The sequence below is a fragment of the Mustela putorius genome, unplaced genomic scaffold (assembly GCF_011764305.1).
Source record: "Mustela putorius furo isolate JIRA1106 unplaced genomic scaffold, ASM1176430v1.1 tig00000242_pilon_pilon_pilon, whole genome shotgun sequence".
In the NCBI taxonomy this organism is placed as follows: domain Eukaryota; kingdom Metazoa; phylum Chordata; class Mammalia; order Carnivora; family Mustelidae; genus Mustela; species Mustela putorius.
In genome coordinates, this window is record NW_025421325.1 from 5,094,518 (window position 1) to 5,119,458 (window position 24,941).

Below are 24,941 nucleotides of genomic sequence, written 5' to 3' on the forward strand. Positions count from 1 at the left end.
GACATCAGTGGAGAGGATGCACCTTGCCTGGATGGTGGCTGATATATTCAGCTATACATCCCCCAATGAGCTGTCACCAAAATGAGTAGGAGGAGGAACACCTCACAAAAGACAAAATCAGAGACTGTGCCTTCTCCCACAGGACTGCTGGATATGGACATAAACAGTATGTTGGAAAGGGAATTCATGGTAACAATTATCCAGGCAATGGCAAGGTTGGAGAAAACCATTTGTGACAACAAAGAATCTCTACGGGCAGAAGTGAGAGCCAACCTGACAGAAGTTAAAAATGCTATCAGTGAGATCCAATCTAACCTAAAAACTCTAACAGCTAGGGTAACCGAAGTAGAAGATAGAATTAGTGACCTAGAGGAAAAAATGATAGAGAAAAAGGATCAGGAGAAGACCTGGAACAAACAGCTTAGAAGCCATGAAAACAGAATTAGGGAAATAAATAGCACCATGAAACGTTCTGACGTCAGAATTTTGGAGATCCTGACGGGGGTGGAGAAAGAGAGAAGACTAAAAGATATAGTTGAACAAATTCTGGATGAAAATTTCCCCGACCTGGGGAATGGAACAAATGATCATGTCCTAGAGGCACCAAGATCAACGAATATAGAAAGGCCTCCAGACACTTGATTGCATAATTCATGAATCATAATTTTAGACAAGAGGTCCTAAGGGCAGCTAGAGGGAAGAGATTCCTTACATACAGAGGAAGGTCCATCAGAGTAACATCAAACCTGTCCACAGAAACCTGGCAAGCCAAAAAGGGCTGGAAAGATATATTTAGGGCTCTAAATGAGAAGAACATGCAGCCAAGAATACTTTATCCAACAAGGTTGACATTCAAAATGGATGGAGAGATTAAAAGCTTCCAAGACTGGTGAGGTTAAAAACAGTATGTGACCATCAAGCTGGCTCCACAAGAAATATTAAGGGGCAGGTTCTATAGAAGAAGAAAGAACCCAACAGTGTCATAGAACAAAAATTTATGAGACAGGGGTGCCTGGGTGGCTCAGTGGGTTAAGCCGCTGCCTTCAGCTCAGGTCATGATCTCAGGGTCCTGGGATCAAGTCCCGCATCGGGCTCTCTGCTCAGCAGGGAGCCTGCTTCCCTTCCTCTCTCTCTGCCTGCCTCTCTGCCTACTTGTGATCTCTCTCTGTCAAATAAATAAATAAAATCTTTAAAAAAAAAATTTACGAGACAATCTATAGAAATAAGGACTTCACAGACAACATGATGTCTATTAAATCTCAACGTGAATGGACTAAATGCTCCCACAAAACAGCACAGGGTTGCAGATTGGATAAAACGACAGGGCCTGTCCACAGGTTGTCTACAAGAGACCCATTTTGAACTTAAGGATACATCCAGACTGAAAGTGAAGGGAAGGAGAAGCATCTTTCATGCAATAGGCCTCAAAAGAGAGCTGAGGTAACAATTCTCATATCAGATAAATTAGATGTTAAACTAAACACTGTAATCAGAGATAAAGAAGGACACTACATCATTTTTAAAGAGTCTATCCACCAAGAAGATCTAACAATTGTAAATATTTATGCCCCCAATATGGGAGCAGCCAACTACATAAGCCAACTGTTAATCAAAATAAAGAGTCATATTGATATGAATACGCTAATTGTAGGGATCTTAACAAGCCACTCTCAGTAATAAACAGATCATCCAAGCAGAAAATCAATAAAGAAACAAGAACTTTGAATGACACATTGGACCAGATGGACCTCATAGATATATAAAGAACATTCCACCCTAAAACAACAGAATACTCATTCTTCTTGAGAACTTTCTCCAGAGTAGACCACATATTGGGTCACAAATCAGGGATCAACCAATACCAAAAGATTAAGATTACTCCCTGCATATTCTCAGACAAAAATGCTTTGAAACTGGACTCAACCACAAGAAAGAGTTTGGAAGGAATTCAAACACTGGGAAGCTAAAGACCAAGCTGCTCAAGAATGTTTGGATCAACCAGGAAATCAAAGAAGAACTTAAACAATTCATGGAAACCAATGAGAATGAAGACACATCAGTCCAAAACCTATGGGATACAGCAAAGGTGGTCCTAAGGGGGTAATACATAGCCATCCAAGCCTCACTCAAAAAAATTGAAAAATCCCGAATATACCAGCTCTCTTTACACCTTAAAGAACTGGAAAACCAACAACAAATTAAGCCAAACCTATGCACAAGAAGGGAAATAATCAAGATTAGAGCAGAGATCAGTGAGATAGAAACTAGAGATACAGTAGAATATATCAACGAAACTAGAAGCTGGTTCTTTGAAAGAATTAATGAGATCTATAAACCACAGGCCAAATGAATCCAAAAGAAAAGAGAGAGGACCCAAATTAATAAAATTATGAATGAAAGGGGAGAGATCACAACTAACACCAAAGAAACAGAAACAATCATCAGAAATTATTATCAACAGTTATATGCCAATAAGCTAAGCAACCTAGAAGAAATGGATGCATTCCTAGAAACCTATAAACTTACAAGACTGAAACAGGAAGAAATTGACAACCTGCATAGACCATTATCTAGTAAGGAGATTGAAGCAGTGATCAAAAACTTCCCAAAAAACAAGAGCCCAGGACCTGGCAGATTCCCTGGGTAATTCTACAAAATTCAAAGAAGAAATAATACCTATTCTCCTGAAGCTGTTTCAAAAAATAGAAACAGAAGGAAAACTTCCAGACTCTTTCCATGAAGCCAGCATACCCTGATCCCCAAACCAGGCAAAGACCCCATCAAAAAGGAGAATTTCAGACCAATATCTGATGAATATGGATGCCAAATTTCTCAACAAGATCCTAGCTAACAGGATCCAACAGTACATTAAGAAAGTACATTAAGAAGATTTTCCACCATGACCAGGTGGGATCTATCCCTGAGATGCAAGGATGGTTCAACATTTGCAAATCAATCAATTTGATAGAACAAATCAATAAGCAAAGAGAGAAGAACCACATGGTCTACTCAACTGATGCAGAAAAAGCATTTGACAAGATACAGCATCCGTTCCTCATTAAAACTCTTCACAGTATAGGGATGGAGGGAACATTCCTCAACTTCATAAAATCTATCTATGAGAAACCCACAGCAAATAGTACTCTCAATGGGGAAAGCTGACAACCTTCCCTTTGAGATCAGAAACACAACAAGGATGCCCACTCTAACCACTGTTGTTCAACATAGTACTAGAAGTCCTAGCAACAGCAGTCAGAAAACAAAAAAACGTATTCAAATTGGCAAAGAAGAAGTCAAACTCTCTCTTCACAGATGACATGATACCCAAAAGACTCCACCCCCAAACTACCAGAACTCATACAGCAATTCAGTAATGTGGCAGGATACAAAATCAGTGCACAGAAATCAGCTGCTTTCTTATACACCAACAATGAAAATATAGAAAGGAAAATTAGAGAATCGATTCCATTTACTATAGCACCAAGAATCATAACCAAAGAGGTAAAGGATCTGTACTCGAGGAACTATAGAACATTCATGAAAGAAATTGAAGACACAAAAAGATGGAAAAACATTCCTGCCCATGGATCAGAAGAATAAACATTGTTAAAATGTTTATTGTTAATGTAAAATTAAATTTTAAAAATTTTAAATATATTCTAAATCTACAATTACGAACACAGTGAGGTGGTGGCAGAACAGATAGAGTATGGAGCAGAAGAGAGCTTGATGCATGTGTACTATAGATTCATTCTCTAGCTTGTATAAGAGTTTAATATATGTATTTATATTACTATTTATGTCAATAATGTATATTAATTCATATTAATTATATAGTATAATGTATAAAGGTATAAAGGTAGATTAATATACTATAAATTTAAATATTTTTATAATTATCTTACATAATTATAATATAAATTATAAATCTATATGTTATATATAAAATATATTTATAAATCAGTGGCAGAAGGAAAGCACAGCCATTAAGTGATGCCAGGACTTTGATTAGGAACTTGGCAATAATAAAAACTTATTTTAGAACTTATTCACTTAGAATAAGTAAGTTAGGTTTTCACCCCAAATCAAACCCCAAAATAACTTTCATATTGATCATCCTTAAATGGGAAAGACAGAAAGGGAAAGCCAGGTGAGGATGAGAGCGGGAAATGAATGAGAATAAAAAATGGGAAAGAATTACAAAATTATAATGGTGACATATTAGCCAGTAAGAGATACAGGAACATCAACATGATCACAATCAAGAATATGAGCTAAATCTTACATGCTCTTCCCATACTTTCTTTTCTCTCTCATACGCTTCCTTTCTCTTTCGTTCTAATTGTTCTTTTAATACAGCAGCACGTGCACTTGCTTGGGCCTGAAAATAAAAACAATCAACAAAATTAGTTACCAAAAAGAAGGGCATAGGTTGTTTTTTCGTTTTGTTTTGTTTGAGGTCTCTAAAACGATCTACTTATTTTGCCAAAAAAGAAGAGTTCTCGGGGTGGGGGAGAATTTCTTGAGTAAAAATAGAAGCTCACTCTATATCCCTAGCACTAAAACCAGAGCTCAACACACAGCAGCTGCTCAGTAAGTATTTGCTGAATAAAAATAAATACAGGCATATATTTTTTTATTTATTTATTTTTTAAATTAAACTTATTTTTTTTCAGTGTTCCAAAATTCATTATTTATGCACCATACCCACTGCTCCATGCAACTCGTGCCCTCCTTAATACCCACCACCAGGCTCACCGCACCCTCCACCCCCAAAAAACCCTCAGTTTGTCTCTCAGAGTCCACAGTCATTCATGACTTGTCTCCCCCTCCAATTTCGCCCAACTCACTTCTCTCCATCTCTCATTCTAATGGAATATCAAATGTAAAACTTTTAAACTATGGTTATATACAGATATCATTTGTGAGGTGAACATGATAACCACTCACATGGAAACTACAGATATCATTTGTCTTCAGAGAAACAGACAATAATATTTTTCATGTTTAAGGTTACCATTTTTTCTTTTTAAGATTGTGTAATAGTTTCATATTCTTCTGTCATTTTATCAAATTACTCTCCATAAATACAGGATACGAAGAGAGAGGAAGACCCTGTTTTTCAGAAACCAAACAGTGAAGGATAAAGGGAAATGAAAAATTAAGACAGAGAATAACTATGTAAGACTTAATACAATTTTCTTTTACCTTTTTAAGATTTTATTTGTTTATTTGACAGACAGAGATCACAAGTAGACAGAGAGGCAGGCAGAGAGAGAGGAGGAAGCAGGTTTCCTGCTGAGCAGAGAGCCTGATGCGGGGTTCAATTCCAGTACCCTGAGATCATGACCTGAGCTGAAGGCAGAGGCTTAACCCACTGAACCACCCAGGTGCCCCAAGACTTAACACAATTTTCTACCTTAAGTCCCAATCTTCTCCAAGAAAACTGTGTATTTCTAGTTTATACCTTAAATGCTTCAACTTTTTTACGCCGCATGTCAGCCTCCTCACTTCCTTCTTGTCCTTCAGAATAATCAGCTTCTTTCTACAAAGTAAGTACATAAGCAAACCTCTTAGGACAGAGCCTTGAATTCAGTGCAGAGCTCTGTGGAAGATAATACAAATAAACTAACACCTAAAAATATAAAATGGTATATTGTTCAACACTACTAATTTTCTCCCAAGTACTGCAAGTGAATTATCCACAACTACCAACTCTTACAGACAATAAATGGAAAAAAAGACAAAAATAGAATGATATAAAATGGCCATGGGTAGTACTTTAATTTTCCTCTCAAAATTCCTCTGGAAAAATGGTCTTATCAATTTTAAATCCCACAACTAAAATGTATTTTATTCCTATGTATAGTTTTCTGATCTTTGACTCTAACTCCATCAGATTTTTATGTTAATGGCACAGCATTTTTAATTTTTTTTTAAAGATTTTATTCATTTATTTCAGAGTGAGAGAAAGAGAGGAGAGAGAGAGAGAGAGGGCATGTACAAGTTGGAGGTGGGGAGAAGAGAGAGAGGGAGAAGCAGACTCCACACTGAGCAGGGAGCCTGATGCGGGGCTCTATCCCAGGACTGTGGGATCATGACCTGAGCCGAGGGCAGATGCTTAACCAACTGAGCCACCAGGCGCCCCAGTGGCATAACATTTTTAATCTTAATCTATTATAATGTCATTCAATTACTTTTTTTTTTTTTAAAGATTTTATTTATTAATTTGACAGAAAGAAATCACAAGTAGACGGAGAGGCAGCCAGAGAGAGAGAGAGAGGGAAGCAGGCTCTCTGCTGAGCAGAGAGCCCGATGCAGGACTTGATCCCAGGACTCTGAGATCATGACCTGAGCCGAAGGCAGCGGCTTAACCCACTGAGCCACCCAGGTGCCCCTGTCATTCAATTACTTTTTTAAAATTATTATTCAACCTGCCTTTTCACCACGAAGTTTGGCTCTAATCTGTTGGCGCTCATTGAAATTCTGCAGTCTTATTTGCCTCAGTCTTGCCAGATAAACCTACAAGGAGAGAAAAAAAACACACAGCAGTTTAATTTAAAGAAAAAACTACCAATATTTTTACTGCTAAAATTTTTTTAATTTAAAGAAAAGTGTTAATCTGAATACAAGAAATAAAAGTTTCAAAATCTGGTTAATGGAAACGTAATATTAGCTTTCAAGTGTTTAATTTAGATCAACTTATTTCTGAAAAGAAACACATAATTATAAATTTTTATTTTTATCAAAAGAAAAGAAATCAACTCAGAATACTGAATATCAGTTATGGGGCAAAATTATGACACAGCATGTCAGTCAAATTATATTAACAGGTCCCTGTAGACTTACAAAATCCTTAAATAATTGTTAAGAATTTAAACCATGCAAGAAAGGAAGGCAATAAACTCAAAAATGTCTATGTGACGGAGGTAGCGAACATGCGGGAAGCATACCTCTTCCTCTTTGTTTCTTGGCTTCCCTCCTCTTGAAGAGCTGGACCTGCCTCCATACATAGCTGCCAGGTTTTGCAGGATTCCCTGTTCATCATTTAATGTACTAAGTTTAAAGAATGACTAAGGCTACATTAGCATCTTACCTAGGAATATCCAGTTGCCACTTTATTTCATTTGGCAAACACTGATCATTTCTAGTGGATAAACTTAGATAAACCCTGGCATTTTCCTACATCAGTATAACCAATACATTCATTGAGAACAGAAAGAAGCAATTAAACCCCATATATAATTATTCAAACAAGAGACCAGCTATGTTTTTATTAGTCATGTAAGTAATCAGTTTTTTTAAAACTGCTTTGGAGGTTAGCTAAACCCAAATACAAGTTCTGTTCTGTAAAGGGCCGGTCATTTCTACACATTTGTTTACATACTAAATACACAGACACAATATTAAATATTTGAACTCAAACTCTACACTTGGGCATATCCTATTACTATACTGCAAATGATCACATTCAATCACAAACTGGTATCATTTTTAAACACAGCTTATCATAAACATGGAATTATGTCCTTATTAGAAATTATTAATATCCTTCCAAAAAGTTAGGAGATTGTCAAACTATCCATTTTCTCTGCCTTCAGCACACAACTATGCTGTAAGATTTTCTCCTTAAAAAAATCATCGGGGTCTAACTTTCCTATCTAATGTCTTTTTATCAGCTTGTTGAAAGCATACTTCTTTATATTCATGACCTCCATTTTCCTGCTTCCTATTTACATTTTTTCCCCTATTTACTTTCTAAACTAACACAATCTGGTTTCTGATCCCACTGTGAAAATTTTCAAGGTTACCACTGACTTCCTAGTTCAAAATTCAAATGGACACTTTTGAGTAAATTTTTAATTAATATTTCCACTGGAGATGAGTTTGAATCCATACAAGTATTTTTTTCCTCTCATAAAAGCATATGTTCACTGCAGAAAGCTTATAAATCATTCACGATTCGACAACCCAAAGCACCTAAAGTCTAAAGTTAATTTACTTCCAAATTTCTTTTTCCTCATATGTATAAATACATACACATTTTATCTTTACAAAACTGGAATTTTACTATAGTTATTCTGATTTTACCTTAATATTAATCAGCATATCAATTAATTGTAATATTCCAAGTCTTTCCTCACATTCAATATCCTTAAAAACAGTATTATTAACTGACTATATAGTATTCATAATATTCCACCAAATAGTGTTCTATAATTCACACATTAAAAACAAATCTCTCTTCTCTTTCATATTTATAACAGCACTCTCTCCTGGGTTCTTCCAATCAATCCTCACTATTTTCCCCTGGCTTTTCTCTTCCTTGGCTCATCACTAATGTCAATATTTTGTCAAGGTTCATTCTCTGGTCCTCCTTCTCTTCTTATTCCTAGGCTTTAACATATGTTGCTGATTCCCAAATCTCAATCAGCCTTGTAGTCCTTTTTCTTGAATGTCTGTGTATATTCAACTAGCATCTGGACAACTCTACTCACTATGCAGCAAAGCTACTTCAAACAATTTATAAACCTGACTTCATCATCCTTTTTACTATATGATTTTTTTCCTACTTCAGTTATTGATCACAATCTGACACCCAAGGCAGCAAGCTGGGAGTTTTCTTTGCCTCTTTCTCTACCCTGCCAAAAACAAAGGACCATCAAATTACTAAGCCACCTCCTCCTGTCTAACTACCCCTTCAGTTTCTGCCTTAGTTCATGCTCTCTTCTCTTGACTTCTGACTTTCCAAGAGTTTCCTAATCTATCATTACATCTCTTAGTCTATTTAACTCCCGTCTATTCTCTACAATGCAGAATAGCCCTTTTAACAGTTTCTTTCACATCAAAGCCCACATAAACCTTCCAATGGTTTCCATTATCTTCATAATATATTAATATAGATTATTCATATACATTCTATTCCACTGCATGGCAGATAAGGCCATTTGTGATCTAGCTGCATCTATCCTCATCTCTGCCAATGCCTACATTCTAGCCATGATGACTACATGTGGTTTATAGACTATGTCATGATTTCACTCATCTTCTTAAAATGGCTAATTCTACTCATCTTCCAAAATGCAAATCAAACATTTCTCCCATGGAGAAAACCTTGCTCATACCTCCTCCAGTCAGTTAAGTGTGACATGCCCTACCATTTTTATATATACCATCTGCAGTAGTGCACATCAGTGTATCATAATGGTGGACAGACGGTATTTATGATGGTTAAGAACATGGACTATGAAAAACCCCAAATTCTGTCAGTTCACACATTTGTCAATGTCACCTAACCATTGCTGACCTTCAGCAAAATTACTGAAACTTGCTGTTAAGTTTGGACATAATAATACCACCTACTTTGTGGGTATATCAGAACAAAAAATATTATTATATGAATGTGCTCTGCCTGTCTTTTCTTGGAGCCTGACCAAAGGCTACTGCCCACTCAGTTTCTTCCCCTCTTCAAAGGGGTCTTGGCATTAGCTTATCAGTTCCTTGAGCTTTTAAAATATGAGTTAGAGAGTAGGAAGGTGAAGGAAAACAAGAAATAGGCAAGACTGGGCAAAGATGTGAGGTGAACTATGAAAAGATGATGGAAGTATCTACAGTTACAGAAGAGTGGGTGGAGGAGAACTGAGTATCACTATAGACTGTATATTTCTTTCACGGTATTTGAGAACTTTAAGTAGAAAATCTGAGTTACTTTGAAGCAATTTTTTAAAAAAGATTTTATTTATTTATTTGGCAGACAGATCACAAGTAGGCAAAGAGGCAGTCAGAGAGAGAGGAAGAAGCAGGCTCTCCGAGGAGCAGAGAGCCCATTGCGGGGCTCAATCCCAGGACCCTACGATCATGACCTGAGCCGAAGGCAGAGGCTTTAACCCACTGAGCCACAAGGGGTCCCCGTGAAGCAATTTTTTTTAACATTTCATTTTGAAATATTATAGATTCACAGAAAGGTAAAATGTGCAAGGAGTTTTCATGGACCCTGCATCCATCCTCTCACAAGTTTATCATCTTGCATAACTATAGTATGCTATCACAGCCAGGAAACTGATTCTAGCAATTATACATGACATATAGTGTATCTGTATTAATGCAATTTGTCACACATATAACCTTATGTAACCATCACCATAATCAAGATACTCAATTGTGGGACGCCTGGGTGGCTCAGTTGGTTAAGCAGCTGCCTTCGGCTCAGGTCATGATCCCAGCGTCCTGGGATCAAGTCCCACATCAGGCTCCTTGCTTGGCAGGGAGCCTGCTTCTTCCTCTGCCTCTGCCTGCCACTCTGTCTGCCTGTGCTTGCTCTCGCTTCTCTCTCTATGACAAATAAATAAATAAAATCTTTAAAAAAAGAAAAAAAAAAGATACTCAATTGTACCATTACTATACACTTCACAGCCATATTCACTACTCCCTACCTAACACTCATCAACTACTTATATGTTCTTCATCTTTACATTTCACAAAATTTACATATTGGAATCAAACAGTACATATCCATTTGAGATGGACTGTTTTTAACTTCATATTATTCCTTGCAGTCCATTCAAGGTATTGGATGCATAAATCAATAGTTTGTTCTGTTTCACTGCTAATATCCCATGGTATGGATATACCATAATTTGCTCATTCATTCACTTACAGCAGGACATTGGGCAGTTTCAACTTTTTGGCTATGAAGAGTTAGAAGTTGCTAAGAACATTTGTATACATTTCTGAGTGAAAATACATTTTATTTTCTTTGGGACATAGGTGCAAGAGTAGAATTACCTTTGGTAGATCCATTTTTAGTTTTAAAAGGGACTGTCAAATTATTTTGCATAATGGCTGTGTCACTTTACATTCTTACCAACAATGGATAATTCAGTTTCTTCACATCATCACCAGCATCTAGTTTTTAATCACTTGTTTTTTTTGTTTTGTTTTGTTTTGTTTTGTTTAAAGATACTCCAATCCGGGGCACCACTTAATACTTCAAAACAGTTCTGGCTGTTTTAAGACCTTTCCCTTTCCATATACATTTTAGAATAAGTTTGTCTGTATCTATAAAAAATGTTCCTGAGATTTTACCAGGAATTGCACTAAACAAAGGTCAAGTTAGGACAACCTACCATTTTTACTACATTGAGTCTTCCAATTCATGAACATGGTATGGACATGGTATGATTCTTTAAGTATTTAGGTCTTCTTTGATTTCATCAACATTTTGTCATTTTAATTGCATAAATACTGCATGTTTTACTAATTTTTTTTCATTTTTGGAAATAAAAGGTATTGTATTTTTATACACTTGTTTATTGTCAATGTATGGAAATTCAGTTGATTTTTCTGTGTTGAATCTTGTATCCTGCTAACTATAATGAACTTATTTTTTAGTTCCAGAGAGTTTTCAGAGAGTTCTTGGGATTTTCTAAACAAATAATCATGTCAACTGGAAATAGCAATTATTTCATTACTTCCTTCTTTTCAACTCTGTATGCCTTTTCTCTTTCCTGCCTTACTGCAGTAACTAGAACTAGTAACTAGAACTAGAACTTCCAGTACAATATTGTGATTCCAGTGGTGAGAGCAAACATCCTTCTTTTTTTCCCTACTGTAGAGGGAGAGCATTTAGTCTTCTATGTATACGAAGTTAGATTTAAGGTTTTTGGGGTTTTTGTAGATGCCTATTATGAAGTTGAGGGTGTTTCCCTTTATTTCTAGTTTACTGACAGTTTAAGTCATCAACTTTATCAAAAGATTTTCTGCATCAATTGATTTGATATGATTTTTCTTCTTCAGCCTCCTGATACAGTGGATTACACTGATTTTCTAATATTGAAACATGATTTGCATTTCCAGACTAAATGCTACTTGGTCATGTTAGATTAGAATAACTAAAATTTTATTACAGATTTTTGCACCTGGGTTCATGAGATACATTAGTCTGTACTTTTCTTTTTTGTGCTTTGTCAAGCTTGGGAAGGGTAATACAGGCCTCAGAATGAGTTCGGAAATATTCCTTCTGTTTCTATTTCCTAAGAGACTGTATCATTGTATCAAACTGGTGTTAATTCTTTGACTGTTTGGCAAAATTCTCCAGTGAAACCAGGTAGGGCTGAAGATTTCTTTCTTTTTTTTTTTTAATACCTTTTAAATCACAAATTCAATTTTTAAATGTTACAGGGCTGGCATGCCTGGGTGGCTCAGTCGGTTAAGCAGCTGCCTTCGGCTTGGGTCATGATCCCAGTGTCTTGTGATCGAGTCCCACATCGGGCTCCTTGCTCAGCAGGGAGCCTGCTTCTCCCTCTGCCTCTGCCTGCCTGTGCTCACTTTCTCGCTCTCTGACAAGTAAATAAATAAAATCTAAAAAAAAAAAAAAAACCCACAAAACCAAAAAAACTAAGTTACAGGGCTACTTAAGGTATCTATTCCAATTTGGTAGTCTGTAGTTTTCAAAGACTTGATCTAGTTCTTTTAAGTTGTTGAATTTATGAGTGTCAAGGTGCTTGTTATTACCCTGTTACTCACTACAAAATCTGTAGTAATATCCCTTGTTTTATTCTTGATATTGGTGATTTATGTCATCTTTGTTTTTATTGTCAATCTAGAGATTAACAATTTCATTCAATTTTTTTCTAAGAACCAGTTTTCTGTTTCATTAAATTTCTTAATAATTTTCCCATTTTCAATTTCATTGATTTCTACTTATAATGATTTCCTCCATTCTGTTTGCTTTGGGTCTATTTTGCTCTTCTTTTTCCAGCATCTTGAGATAGGAATTTAAGACTGATTTGAAGCCTTTCTTCTTTTCCAATATAAGCATCTAGTGTTATAAATTTCCTTCAGAGCAGGGCTCTAGCTGTATCTCACAAATTTTAATATGTTGTGTGTCTATTTTCATTCAGTTCTATGTATTTTTAAGTTTCTTTCTAGATTTCCTATTTGACCCCATCTTAGTTAAAAGTGTTTTAATTTTCAATTGTTTGTACATTTTCCTGTCATCTTTCTAGTATAGATTTCTAGTTTGGTTCCATGATGTTCAAAGATTATACTCTGTGAAATTTTGATTCTTCTGAATTCCTTGAGATTTTATGATCCAGCATATAGTCTGTCTTGGTGATGTCTCTTTGCATGCTAACTTATTTCCACTTGAAAAAAAAAGTATGTTGTGCTATTGTTGGGTTGAATGCTCTACAAGTATAAAATAGAACTTGGTAGCTTGTGATGGTGCTCAGCTATTCTATATCATTGCTAATTTCTGTTTAGCAGTTCTATCAATCACTGAGAAGTAGGGTACTGAAGTCCCAAACTATACTTGTGGATTTGATTTATCCTTTCAGCTCTGTTTCCACTTTATATATTTTGAAACTCCATTGTTGGCATATACCCACTTACGACTGCAGTAACTCCTTACAGGAGTGATTCTATTGTTATTACATAATGTCCTTGTCTCTTTGTCCTTAGCAATTTTATTTGCTCTGCTAACAACAGATTCTTTTAGCTTACTTTGCGTGAGGATGTCTTTATTTCCCCCTTGAAGGACAGTTTAATTAGATAAAGGATTCAGGATTGACAGTTCTTTTCCTTTAGCACTTGAAAAATCCTGTCATTTTCTTCCGTACTCCATGGTTTCAGATGAGGGATCTGATATCATTCAAATTGGTGCTGCTTTATAGGTAATATGTCATTTCTCTCTCAATAAAGAATTGTTTTGTCTTTTACTTTCAGAAATTTAATAATATTGCTTGGGAAAGATTTGTTTATTCTAGTTGGGGATTTGCTCAGCTTCTTCCATCTGTAGGTTTATGTCCCTTGCCAAATATATAAAGTTTTCAGCTATTATTTCTTCAAATAATTTTCTCACTCCCACATTCTTTCTCTTATCCTTTGGGCTCCAATGATACAAATGTTAAATCTCTTCTTATTGTTCCACAGATCCCTAAGACAGAAAAATTTTCTTCTGTCATCTCCACTCTACCACTGAATCTACCCAGTGAATTTAAAATTTTTGTTATTATAGTATTTTCCAATTACATAATTTTCATTTGGTTATATTTTATAACTTCTATTTCTTCACTGAGATTTTCCTTTTTTAATTCATTCAAAAGAGTTTTAATTGCTTGCTAAAGCATTTGTTTGAAGCAGCTTTAAAATCTTTCTCAGATAATTCCATTATGTAATTCATCTTGATAACAGTGGCAGTGCTGTGGCCTTACTCACTCAGGTTGTGATTTTCCTGGTTCCTGGTTATGACAGATTTTTTTTTATTATATCCTGAATATTTTAATTATTTAAAAACTCTTAATAGCTTCAATTTTAGTAGGCAATAGCTCCATTTAGGATTGGCATTTAGGTTCTGGCCTACTTTTGTGGGCTTTATATCTAATGACAGTTTGCTTTCCTGAACCCTTGTAATATTATTCCAATATGCTTCATTGTTCTGACGTTGATGGTACTCCTGCTCAGTCTCTCCTGGCGCTATCTTATGATAATGAAAGTTGCCTCCCTAAGCCACCTGCTATTACTAGAAGATCTCCTGAGAGTAGGTGACAGATGACACTTGTCTGGGTGTATGTTTCTAGGGGGAGGGCACAGAGATACAAAGGCCTTGTGGCTGCTACTCTGTTGGGGATAGATCGAATCACCTGCTAGTGCCCTAGTTGTTGAGTGGAACTGGGACTGTCCAAGGCTTTTTTGCCACTGATGGGTCAAACTGCCCTCCAAGTCACCTGCCCATGCTCTAGTTGTAGAATGAGGTTGGGGCAGCCTGAGGCTTCATTGTTGCCCACAGTTTACAACAGGATCCTACTGTAGCAGATCCTGAGATTCCTCTTTCCCAGTAATGTGGGGAGTGAGAGCAGCCTTTTGGTTTTTTGTTTTAGCTTTTTTTTTTTTGTCTATGGTGGATCTGGGAGGCAAGCATGGCCAACACCCAGCCCACAATATATGGGAGATAAAAAGAAACCCCAGGAAACCACATTGCTACTTCTTAAGTCCTGAGGTCTCTAGTTAGCTCCTCTTCTTCTTTCCAGGATACAGAATCCTTACCACCATTGTAAGCTAACTAGTTTCCAGAGTATTTAATTCTATCTAGAAGGGAGGAGCAGACAAAGGAGGGTTTATGCTATTTTACTCTGGAACTGTGCCTAAGTCACTTTTTAGTAGCTAGGGTTTTTGTAATACAGTATACACTATGACAGAACCAGTATCATTAAGGTTCAACAGCTACATGGGACTGCTGTAAAGTCTAAAAGAGACTATTATGGGTTGAACTGTGTTCTTCTGAAATCCGTATGTTGAAGTCCTAACCCCTAGTACCCTAGAATTTGAACTTATTTAGAAATAGATTCTTAATCAAGTTAAAAGGATATCATTAGAGTGGGTTCTAATACAATACAACTGATGTCCTTATAAAAAGGGGAAATTTGAAGCAGGTTCACATACAGGGAGAACACTATGTGAAATGCAGGCAGACATCAGGATAATGATTCTAAAGTCAAGGAATGCTAAAGATTGCAACCACCAGAAGATAGGCACAAATGATTCTATCTTGCAGCCCTCAGAAGGAATCTACCCTACAGACATGTTGATCTTGGACTTTTACCCTCCAGAACTGTGAGATAACAAGTTTCTATTGTTTGAGCCACTTGGTTTATGGTATTTTGTTATAGCATCCCTAGAAAACTAATTTTTAACAGAGATAATGTATATAAAATATTTAACATCATGCCTGGCACACTAAGCTTTCAGTAAACAGCCACTGCTGTTGTATGTTGGTATAACTATTGCTTATCTTAAATTCTCTTGCTGGCACAAAACCAATATACTACGGTCAATAAATGTTTGTGTAATATTACATAAATGAATGAAAGAATGAATGAAAGGTGTAACACTTAACTGTACATTTTTAAGGCATTTTTCCATTAGTATAAGTAAATTCCAAATGACTTAATATGAGTTAATAAGAAAGTAACATTTCTCAAAGGAAATAATCCAGCAGATTTTTTAAGTTACTCAACAGAGGAAAACTGATAACCAAGAAAAATTCTTGCACATGTGCACCAAGAAACATGTAAAAGAATGTTCAAAGCAGAACTCAAACCCAACTAAATAAATACCTATTGTCAGGAGAATTAATAATTGTGATAATATGCACACAACAGGATACTGTACAACTACATTCAACTACATGAATGAATTTCAGGAAAAAAATGTTAAATGAAAAAAAAACAAGTCCCAGTCTATATACAGTATAATTTTTATAATCTCAAAAACAAAACAGGATACGACATTGTGTAGGTGTATATACATAAGTGGAGAAAAGCATTTTTAAAAATCCACAGTAGGGGCGCCTGGGTGGCTCAGTGGGTTAAAGCCTCTGCCGTTGGCTCAGGTCATGATCCCAGGGTCCTGGGATCGAGCCCTGCATCGGGCTCTCTGCTCAGAGCCTGCTTCTCTCTCTCTCTGCCTGCCTCTCTGCCTACTTGTGTTCTCTGTCTGTCAAATAAATAAATAAAATCTTAAAAAAAAAAATAAAATAAAATAAAATAAAAATCCACAGTAATGATAAATTCAAAATTCAGGATAATGGTCACCTCTGGGAGAAGGCAGAAAAAAAGGTTAGGACAGGATTGCAAACTACAGATCACAGGCTAAATCCAGTCTGCCAACTATTTTTGCATGGTCCATAAGCTAAGAATGGTTTTTCACATTTTTAAATGGTGGGAAAAAATGAAGAGAATATTTCACGACCACATGTGGTTTATAAGAAATTCAAATTTCAGTGTTCATAAATAAAGTCTTATTGGAACTCAGCTACACTCATTCATTTACACAATGTCTATATTTAGTTTTGTGCCATAATTCAGTTTGCAGTTATGACAGAGACCTTATGGCTAATAAAGCCTAAAATATTTACTATCTGGCCCTTTACAGAAAAACATTTGCCAATCCCTAGATTAGAGAGCAGTATATACACCTAACTTATCAGTGCTCTGACCTCCTGAGTATATTATTTTGCTTCATAATTTACATATATTAATTTCTTTGTACCAAACATGTTATTTTAGAAGGATAAGAGAATACTTTTTAGAGAACTGAAATATTTTTTTAAATAAACAATTTAGTATTAAATAACTAACTTGCTATTATGATACTTTTTAACAAGAATTAGCAAACTGTAATACTCAGGTCACATCTAGATTGCTGCCTGTTTTTGTAAACACAGTTTTTCTAGAACACAGCCACATCCATTGAGACAATATGGACTGCAAAGTCTGAAATATTTACTACTTGCTCCTTTACAGAAAAAGTCTGTCTATACCTGCTCTACAAAATTATGTCTACAAGTTTTACCTAAATGAAAGCAAATACTAATATGAGATTTATAAAGGAGCAAAGAGCATAGTAAAACACCTAAAAGCATAATCTCCAAAGCCACACATCTGGGCTTACATCCTATCTCTACATTCTATGTGATCTTATGCAGAGTACTAAGGACTCTGAGCTGGTTTCAAAAGCTGTAACTTTGGAATAATAATTACGACCTAAAGAATTATTGTCAGGATTAGACTCTTACTTTTTATTCATACTGTTTAGAAGAAAGCAAACCATTTATCTGGAGTCTTCCTTTTTAGTTTCCCTGACTTTTGAAGATTTCATTTTTCATTTTTTGAAAATTCCAGTGACCCAGAGAACATTTTGAATTCATATGCAAGCATATATAATTACTTTGAAATCCACATTTTCTGTAAAATTTCAATTCAACCTAGAAATTATGTTCCAAATGCTTAAAGCCAGGGACTTCAATTTCATTTTGCCACAGAAACAATGTTATAATTCATTATGATTTCCCAAAGCATTTAATAAAACATACTGAGCAAATAATTTATAGCAGTTTTCCAATTCCAAAGGATTAATTTTTAAGACTCAGAACCTAATCTTACCTATTTAGGTTTATTTATATTGTGATTTGTAAAAGTATTAGAAAACACATATTGCTGCATGTGTCACAACCTCTTTAAACTGCTTCTCTTCATCAGCAAAATGGAGATTCTGTGAGTGGTTATAAGGATAAACCACAGGATAAATGTATATACATTTTCAAACTGTACAAATGATGACTATTAATATTTATCAATAGATAATGCTGCCTTAAATTACTGATTTCAATTTTTTTCTTGAAGAGTCAGAGTTATTACAAATATTCATTATTGTATTATGCTCTAGGTACAGTTATATAAAGATTTAGCTACTTATAATGTTGAACTGAGAAGTAAAGAGAGTCACAGCCCAAATGACTACTATAAAATTAGTTCCCAGGTATTATTCCGTCCCCACTTAACACCAGTTTCTATTCACATTCATCACATCAAGGTCTTTGTTGGTCAATCTCTCCCTGACTGTTGGATGTTATACAAAATGAATGGCAAAAGAAATTGCAAATCTTGCCAAAGATGAAGGATGTCATAAAGATGTTGACAGTGATATTGTAAATTGTTCAAATCAGATGCAAAATCATCTCTACATATGACAGGACAAATAAAATGAATAAAAGAAAACTGCAAAGAATTATAATGTTGATTCCTCAAAATATTTTATTAAAAAATTAAGAAATGATCTTTAGGAAACTGCCAAAGTCTCAGCCATTTTTAAAAATTGGTTCTCTTTTATATTATATAGAAGTATATGTAAAATCATGAAGTGAAGGGTGCACCATCTTTCATCAATTCTAATATGAATAATTTTTTCTAAAGATTTTATTTATTTTTGACAGAGAGAGATCACAAGGAGGCAGAGAGGCAGGCAGAGAGAGAGGAAGGGAAGCAGGCTCCCTGCTGAGCAGAAAGCCCAACTCGGGACTCGATCCCAGGACCTTGAGATCATGACCTGAGCCGAAGGCAGTGGCCCAACCCACTGAGCCACCCAGGCGCCCGAATAATTTTTTAACATTTTAACATCTCTGAAGTGAGGTACATCTTATAGTCAATGTCATCTTATACTCTTATAATCTCACCAACTGTTGGCCAGATATCAATTATAACATAAATGTTATGCTTGAGTGATATCCAGATTTTGTTAGTTTATCTTTCTTGGTGTCAAAACTGGACAACTGGGGACACCTGGGTGGCTCAGTTGGTTAAGCAGCTGCCTTCAGCTCAGGTCATGATCCCAGCGTCCTGGGATCGAGTCCCACATCGGGCTCCTTGCTCAGCAGGGAGCCTGGCTTCTCCCTCTGCCTCTGCCTGCCATTCTGTCTGCCTGTGCTCGCTCTCTCTCCCTCTCTCTCTTTGACAAATAAATAAAATCTTAAAAAAAAAAAACTGGACAATTGTAACCTCTTAAAGTTTTGATATAATAAATTACTTATGGGCTTGTTCAAAAGGAAACATGACCCCTGCTAGTCGTTGAAAACTTTCCACTGATTCCTTTTAAGAACAAGAAAATGCTAACAATAAAACGTGCAGACTGGTGTTAACTCCTTGAAAGAAAATGCAAGGGACAAAACTGGAGTAGTACTTTTTTTTTTTTTCTTCTTAAAGATTTTATTTACTTGAGAGACAGAGAGTGAGTACAAGCAGGGAGAGCAGTAGGCAGAGGGAGAGGGAGAAACAGGCTCCCTGATGAGCAGGGAGCCCATGTGGAGCTCGACCCCAGGACCCTGGGATCATGACCTACGCCGAAGGCAGCCAGCTTAACCAACTAAGCCACCCAGGCACCCCAACAATGGAGTACTCTTCAGAAATTTTGAAATCTCATGGAGCACTGGGTGTTGTGCATAAACAATGAATCTTGGAACACTGCACCAAAAACTGATGATATATCTTATGGTGACTAACATAATACAATTTTTAAAAAAAGGAAAGGAAGTGTTGAAATATCAATGCACTTGGTGCCATAGAGGATAATATTATTTGAGAAAACATGAACATCAATTACCCTAATTTCAAAAAGAAATGGTGGGATGCCTGAGTGGCTCAGTTGGTCAAGTGTCTGCCTTCAGCTCAGGTTATGATCCCAGGGTCCTGGGATGGAGTCCTGCATTGGGCTCCTTGCTCTGCAGGGAGCCTGCTTCTCCCTCTGCCTGCTGCTCCCCCTGCTTGTGGTCTCTCTCTCTCTTTCACAAATGAATAAGTAAAATCTTTAAATCAGTAACTAGAAAGTCAAATTATAAGTGTGAAGTAGATTTAGGAATGAATACCTTTATCAATCTATTTCATTCATATTTTCCTTTTTATGGATTTATAAGAATGATATAATTTAAAAAGATAAATCTAAAAGTTATTTCAGCAAGTATAAAAGTTAAGTCATAAAAAGTATTATATCAGTTAAACTGGCAACACTTTTTTTCTGTTAGTCATATATAAAACAACAATATGCCTTACAATTATATCTTGGATTTGATAAAACACATACAGTATTCATTATATAATTCTATCAGAAAAATTACAATCCTCCCTAAATTAATTACTTTCAAATTAGCGTAGAATTAAATATAACAAAATTATGATGAATATGATAAAATAATTTTTATTTTTATAGAAAAATAAATTTTTATTATATCTCAAGATGGAATAGATAAAACAACAAAAGGCATGTGATTAAACATCGCATAGATGTAAGAGTATTTCTTCACATGCTTCTTCAATGTATTTCAAGGCTCTATTTATTGTTTTGTTTCAAGTTTTTATTTAAATTCTAGTTAGTGAACATATAATACTGGTTTCAGAAGCAGAATTTAGTGATTCTTCATTTACATATAATACTCAAAATAATTTTTAAATTGTATTTTTCAAGGTAAAATCCCAACCACCCCTTTTTTCACTCTTTACTCCCAATGTGGATCACTATTCTAGTTAGACTTACTTTAGGTGATCTTTTTCCAATTTCAACAATACTGGGCTAAGTAGTCTTCCTACATGACACAAGGTTGAGTGACAGCACATAACACTATGGATGAGTATTCCCACAGATTTCTGATTGTGTTTTCTAGGCAGACTCTTAAGTACTCCTTGAGATGTCTACCATACTCCTCTCCTACTCTCTCCTCCCTAAGCTTCTCTAATTATTGGAGCTGATACTCTTTCTTATGGTGAGAATACAATGTCTAAACTCTGAAGTTCCTATGAAGATAAATGAAGGGCAAAATAATCAGGAAGCTTTTTGTAAGCTTCATAACACACTGTACATTAACAATGGTAATTATTTCTATAGTTAATCATCTTCCCCCTCACAGCAGGAAACCAATTTATTATTTCCCATTGAACCTCCCCCACATCCTCTGCAATAGTCCCCAGGCCAACAAGGCAATAGAAAGGTACCATGAACTCTCTCTCCAAGAAAATAAGGGAGATGAGATTTCTGGTAAAAAAAATTTCTTTGATATGGCTGAAATTTAAGAGGTGAAGAAAGTAAGAAAGGAAACTCAAGAGCAGCAGTAAGAAAGCCAAAGGCTGAAAGTTTTCAGCTAAGCTAAAAAGGTTTTAATTTACCCTCTGGGCAATACAGAATCACTAAATAACTTTAAGAAAATGAGCAATGCATTCAGTTTTGCTTTGGAAAGATCACTGTGGTAGCTTAGGTAAAGGATGAATTAGAAAGATCCAAGATTAGGATACCTGGTGGCTCTGTCAATTGCAAGTCTGACTTTGGCTCAGGTCATGATATCAGGGTCTGGGGATCAAGCCTATATTGGACTCCCTGCTTGGTGGGGAGTCTGCCTGTCCCTCTTTCTCTGCAGCTCCTTCTATTCATGTGCCTCTCTCTTTCTCTCTCTCCCTCTCAAATAAGTAAAATCAAGAGAAAAAGAAAGAAAGAGAGAAAGAAAGAGGGAGGGAGGGAGGGAAGGAGGAAGGAGAGAAAGGGAGGAGATGGGGGGGAGGGGAGGGGGAAAGGGGAGGGGAGAGACAACCAAATGAGTCACCCAAGTGCCCCCAGACTACAGAAATTTAAACACTTATTCTATCATTTAGTATCTTGTAAAGCTTGACCCGTTAAATTTTTTATGCCTCCATAGGATATAAAATGGGAATGTAACAGGATCTACCTCCAGGAGCTGTTGTGAGATTAGAATATAAGAATTTAGAACAACTAACATATAGTAAGTACCCAATAAATGAGATGTTAACAATTATTAGTAATATAACTATCAAATAGGGTGGAATGCAAGAAATTACTTTTGAATAGAGGAAGTCCTATTCTTCTCTGAGACCAGAGAAAACAAAAATTTGGTGCCATTATAAATATACAAGTTCAGGGGCAGAAAATGTGAGGAAATGTGGGGCTTGTAGGCCCAATTTTCTCTGTGAAATAATGATGAAATAATGATTATCTTCACAGAGAGATAAGGGGAAAATTATTGAAGAAAATTTCCACTGTGGAAAATGAGAGAGGCTACTGACCACGAAGATATAAAAGGATTGCTAGCAGGACTGACAGCATCCCTCTTTTGGAAACTACAACAAATGTCGATTAACCAAGGAATAAATAAACTGTGATATATCCATACAATGGAATATGACTTAATATGGAATAAAAAAGAACAAACTACTGATATACATCAACCTCAAAAAACTATATATTGTATATAATTGATAAATAAATATAAAATCTTTACTTTCTAAAAATTTTTATTTATTTGAATAACCTCTGCAACCAACCAGTTTATTGGTTGGTTTAGTCAAACTCATGATCCCCAGATCAAGAGTCACATGCTCTTCCCACTGAGCCATCCAGATGCCCCCTACTCGTAAGATTTTTAAAAAGACAAAACCGGGGTGCCTGGGTGGCTCAGTCGGTTGAGTGTCTGCCTTCAGCTCAGGTCATGATCTCCAGGTCCTGGGATCAACTCTCATGTCAGGCTTCCTGCTCAGCAGTGAGTCTGCTTCTCTCTCTCTCTCAATCTCTCTTCCCCCTTGCCCCTCCTCGCCCCACTGCTCATTCTCTCTCTCTCAAATAAATAAATTAAAATCTTTAATTAAAAAAAAAAGACAAAACTATACTGACAGGAAGCACATCAGTGGTTTCTGATAGTTAGCAGACTGACTGCAAAGGAACACCAAACACCCCTCTCAGTTTTAATGAGATATAAATACCACATAACACTGTACTAATTTAAGTTGTACAACATAATGACTTGATATACGTATATATGAAAAAATAAGGATCACAAGAAGTTTGTTTAACATGAATCATCATATGTAGTTACAAATTTTGTTTTCTTATTGTGAGATGAAAAAACTTAAGTGATGATGGGATGGTGCTATACCACGATTATGGCAGTGGTTACATGACTACTTTGTCCATACTCATTGTGATATACACGTAAGACTTACAACTTTCATTGTATTTAAATTGCATCTATTAGTAAAACCAATTTTTAAGAAAGTTCTTATTTGAAGACCTGGGTAGAATGTTGTCCTATCAAGCATGCTGATAAAGCCAGTACTAAAAAGGAGCTCCTTCACATACCCTAGTCTACTGTCCCCAGAAATAGTCTCTAAAATTACAGGCAAAGGGGGTGTGATAGGCAGAATTTTAAAAATTCCAAGGCTTCTTGTTACCTTTACTGCTCCACCAGACTTATAAATGCTACATAATTCCCAGCACTTTGTATATAATGTATTTTATCTACGCAATTAGGTGATGTTAAAGGGGATGACGGACATTATAATAGAGACATTATCCACTGGGCCTGACCAATCATAAGAACCATTTATTCATTTGTTTACATATTTATTCATTGACAGGAGATATTTGTGAGCTATTTCTTTTTTCTTTAAACTGAAGTGTAGTTGACATACAATATTATATTAGTTTCAGGTGTACAATATAGTGATTCAGCATCTATTTACATTACAAAATGATCCTATAGTTAAGTCTAGTTACCATCTGTCACTATACATACTTACTACAACATAACTGACTATAAATCCTATGCCATAGTTTACATCCCCATCACTTATTTATTTTGTAACTGTAAGTTTGTACTACTTAATCCCCTTCACCCATTTTGTCCATCCTCTCACTCTTAGCCCCTCTGGCAACCACCAATTCGTTCTCTGTATTTATGAATCTATTTCTTACTTTGATTTTGATTCCATATATAAATGAGGTCATACAGTTTATTAGTTTATTGTCTTTCCCTGACTTATTTCACTTAGCATAACATTTTCTAGGTCTAACTATGTTGTCATGTATGTTAAGATTTCATTCTTTTTCATGGCTGAGTAGTATTCCTGTGTGTGTGTGTGTGTGTGTGTGTGCGCGCGCGCGCGCACGTTCATGCGTGTGTGTACATACAATCTCTTCTTTATTCATTCATCTATGAGTGGACACTTATGTGGTTTCCATATCTTGGCTTTTGTAAATAATGCTGCAATAACCACAGAGGTGCATATATCTTTTTGAATTAGTACCTTTGTTTATTTTGGGTAAATAACCAAAAATGGAATTGCTGAGTCCGCTGATATTTCTATTTTTAATTTTCTGAGAACCTTCCATACTATTTTCCACAGTAGCCGTACCACTTTACATTACTACTCACAGCACAAGGGGTCTCTCCATCATGTCCTCATCAACACTTGTTATTTCTTATTTGATACTACCCATTTTGACAGGTATGATGTGATATCACATGAGCTCTTTAAAATCAGAGTTTTTCCCAGCTGGATGTAGAAGTAGCAGTCAGGAACTTGAAGTATGGGAGGGGTCTGATGCACAAGAAATTATCTGTTGTGGACATGAAGGGGGCCACATGGCAAAGACCTGACAGTGGTCTTTTAGAACTGAGACTGACTCCTGGTCAAAAGCTAGTCAGACAATGAAGACCTCAATCCTATTACAGCAAGAAAAAGAACCCTGCCAATACCCTAAGCAGTGAAGATCTTGCCCTACTTGAGCATCAGATAAGGACACAGCTGGCTGAACCATGATTTCAGCTTTAT

At 35.9% G+C, this 24,941-nt stretch overlaps 1 protein-coding gene across 5 annotated transcripts in view; it reads right to left on the reverse strand.

The window, feature by feature from the left end:
- The window catches only part of NEK1 (NIMA related kinase 1), a 209,805-nt gene that overhangs the window by 104,994 nt on the left and 79,870 nt on the right, over positions 1 to 24,941 (reverse strand). For 2 of the 5 annotated variants that reach the window (XM_004758106.3, XM_045078301.1), the window contains exons 19-22: positions 6,954 to 7,037; positions 6,439 to 6,522; positions 5,468 to 5,545; positions 4,286 to 4,381 (exon numbers count right to left, since the gene is read on the reverse strand). In XM_004758106.3, coding sequence (XP_004758163.1) covers positions 4,286 to 4,381; positions 5,468 to 5,545; positions 6,439 to 6,522; positions 6,954 to 7,037 — 342 coding nt within the window. The remainder of the gene's footprint in view (positions 1 to 4,285; positions 4,382 to 5,467; positions 5,546 to 6,438; positions 6,523 to 6,953; positions 7,038 to 24,941) is intronic. The other 3 variants (XM_045078304.1, XM_045078303.1, XM_045078305.1) reach the window with 3 other exon arrangements.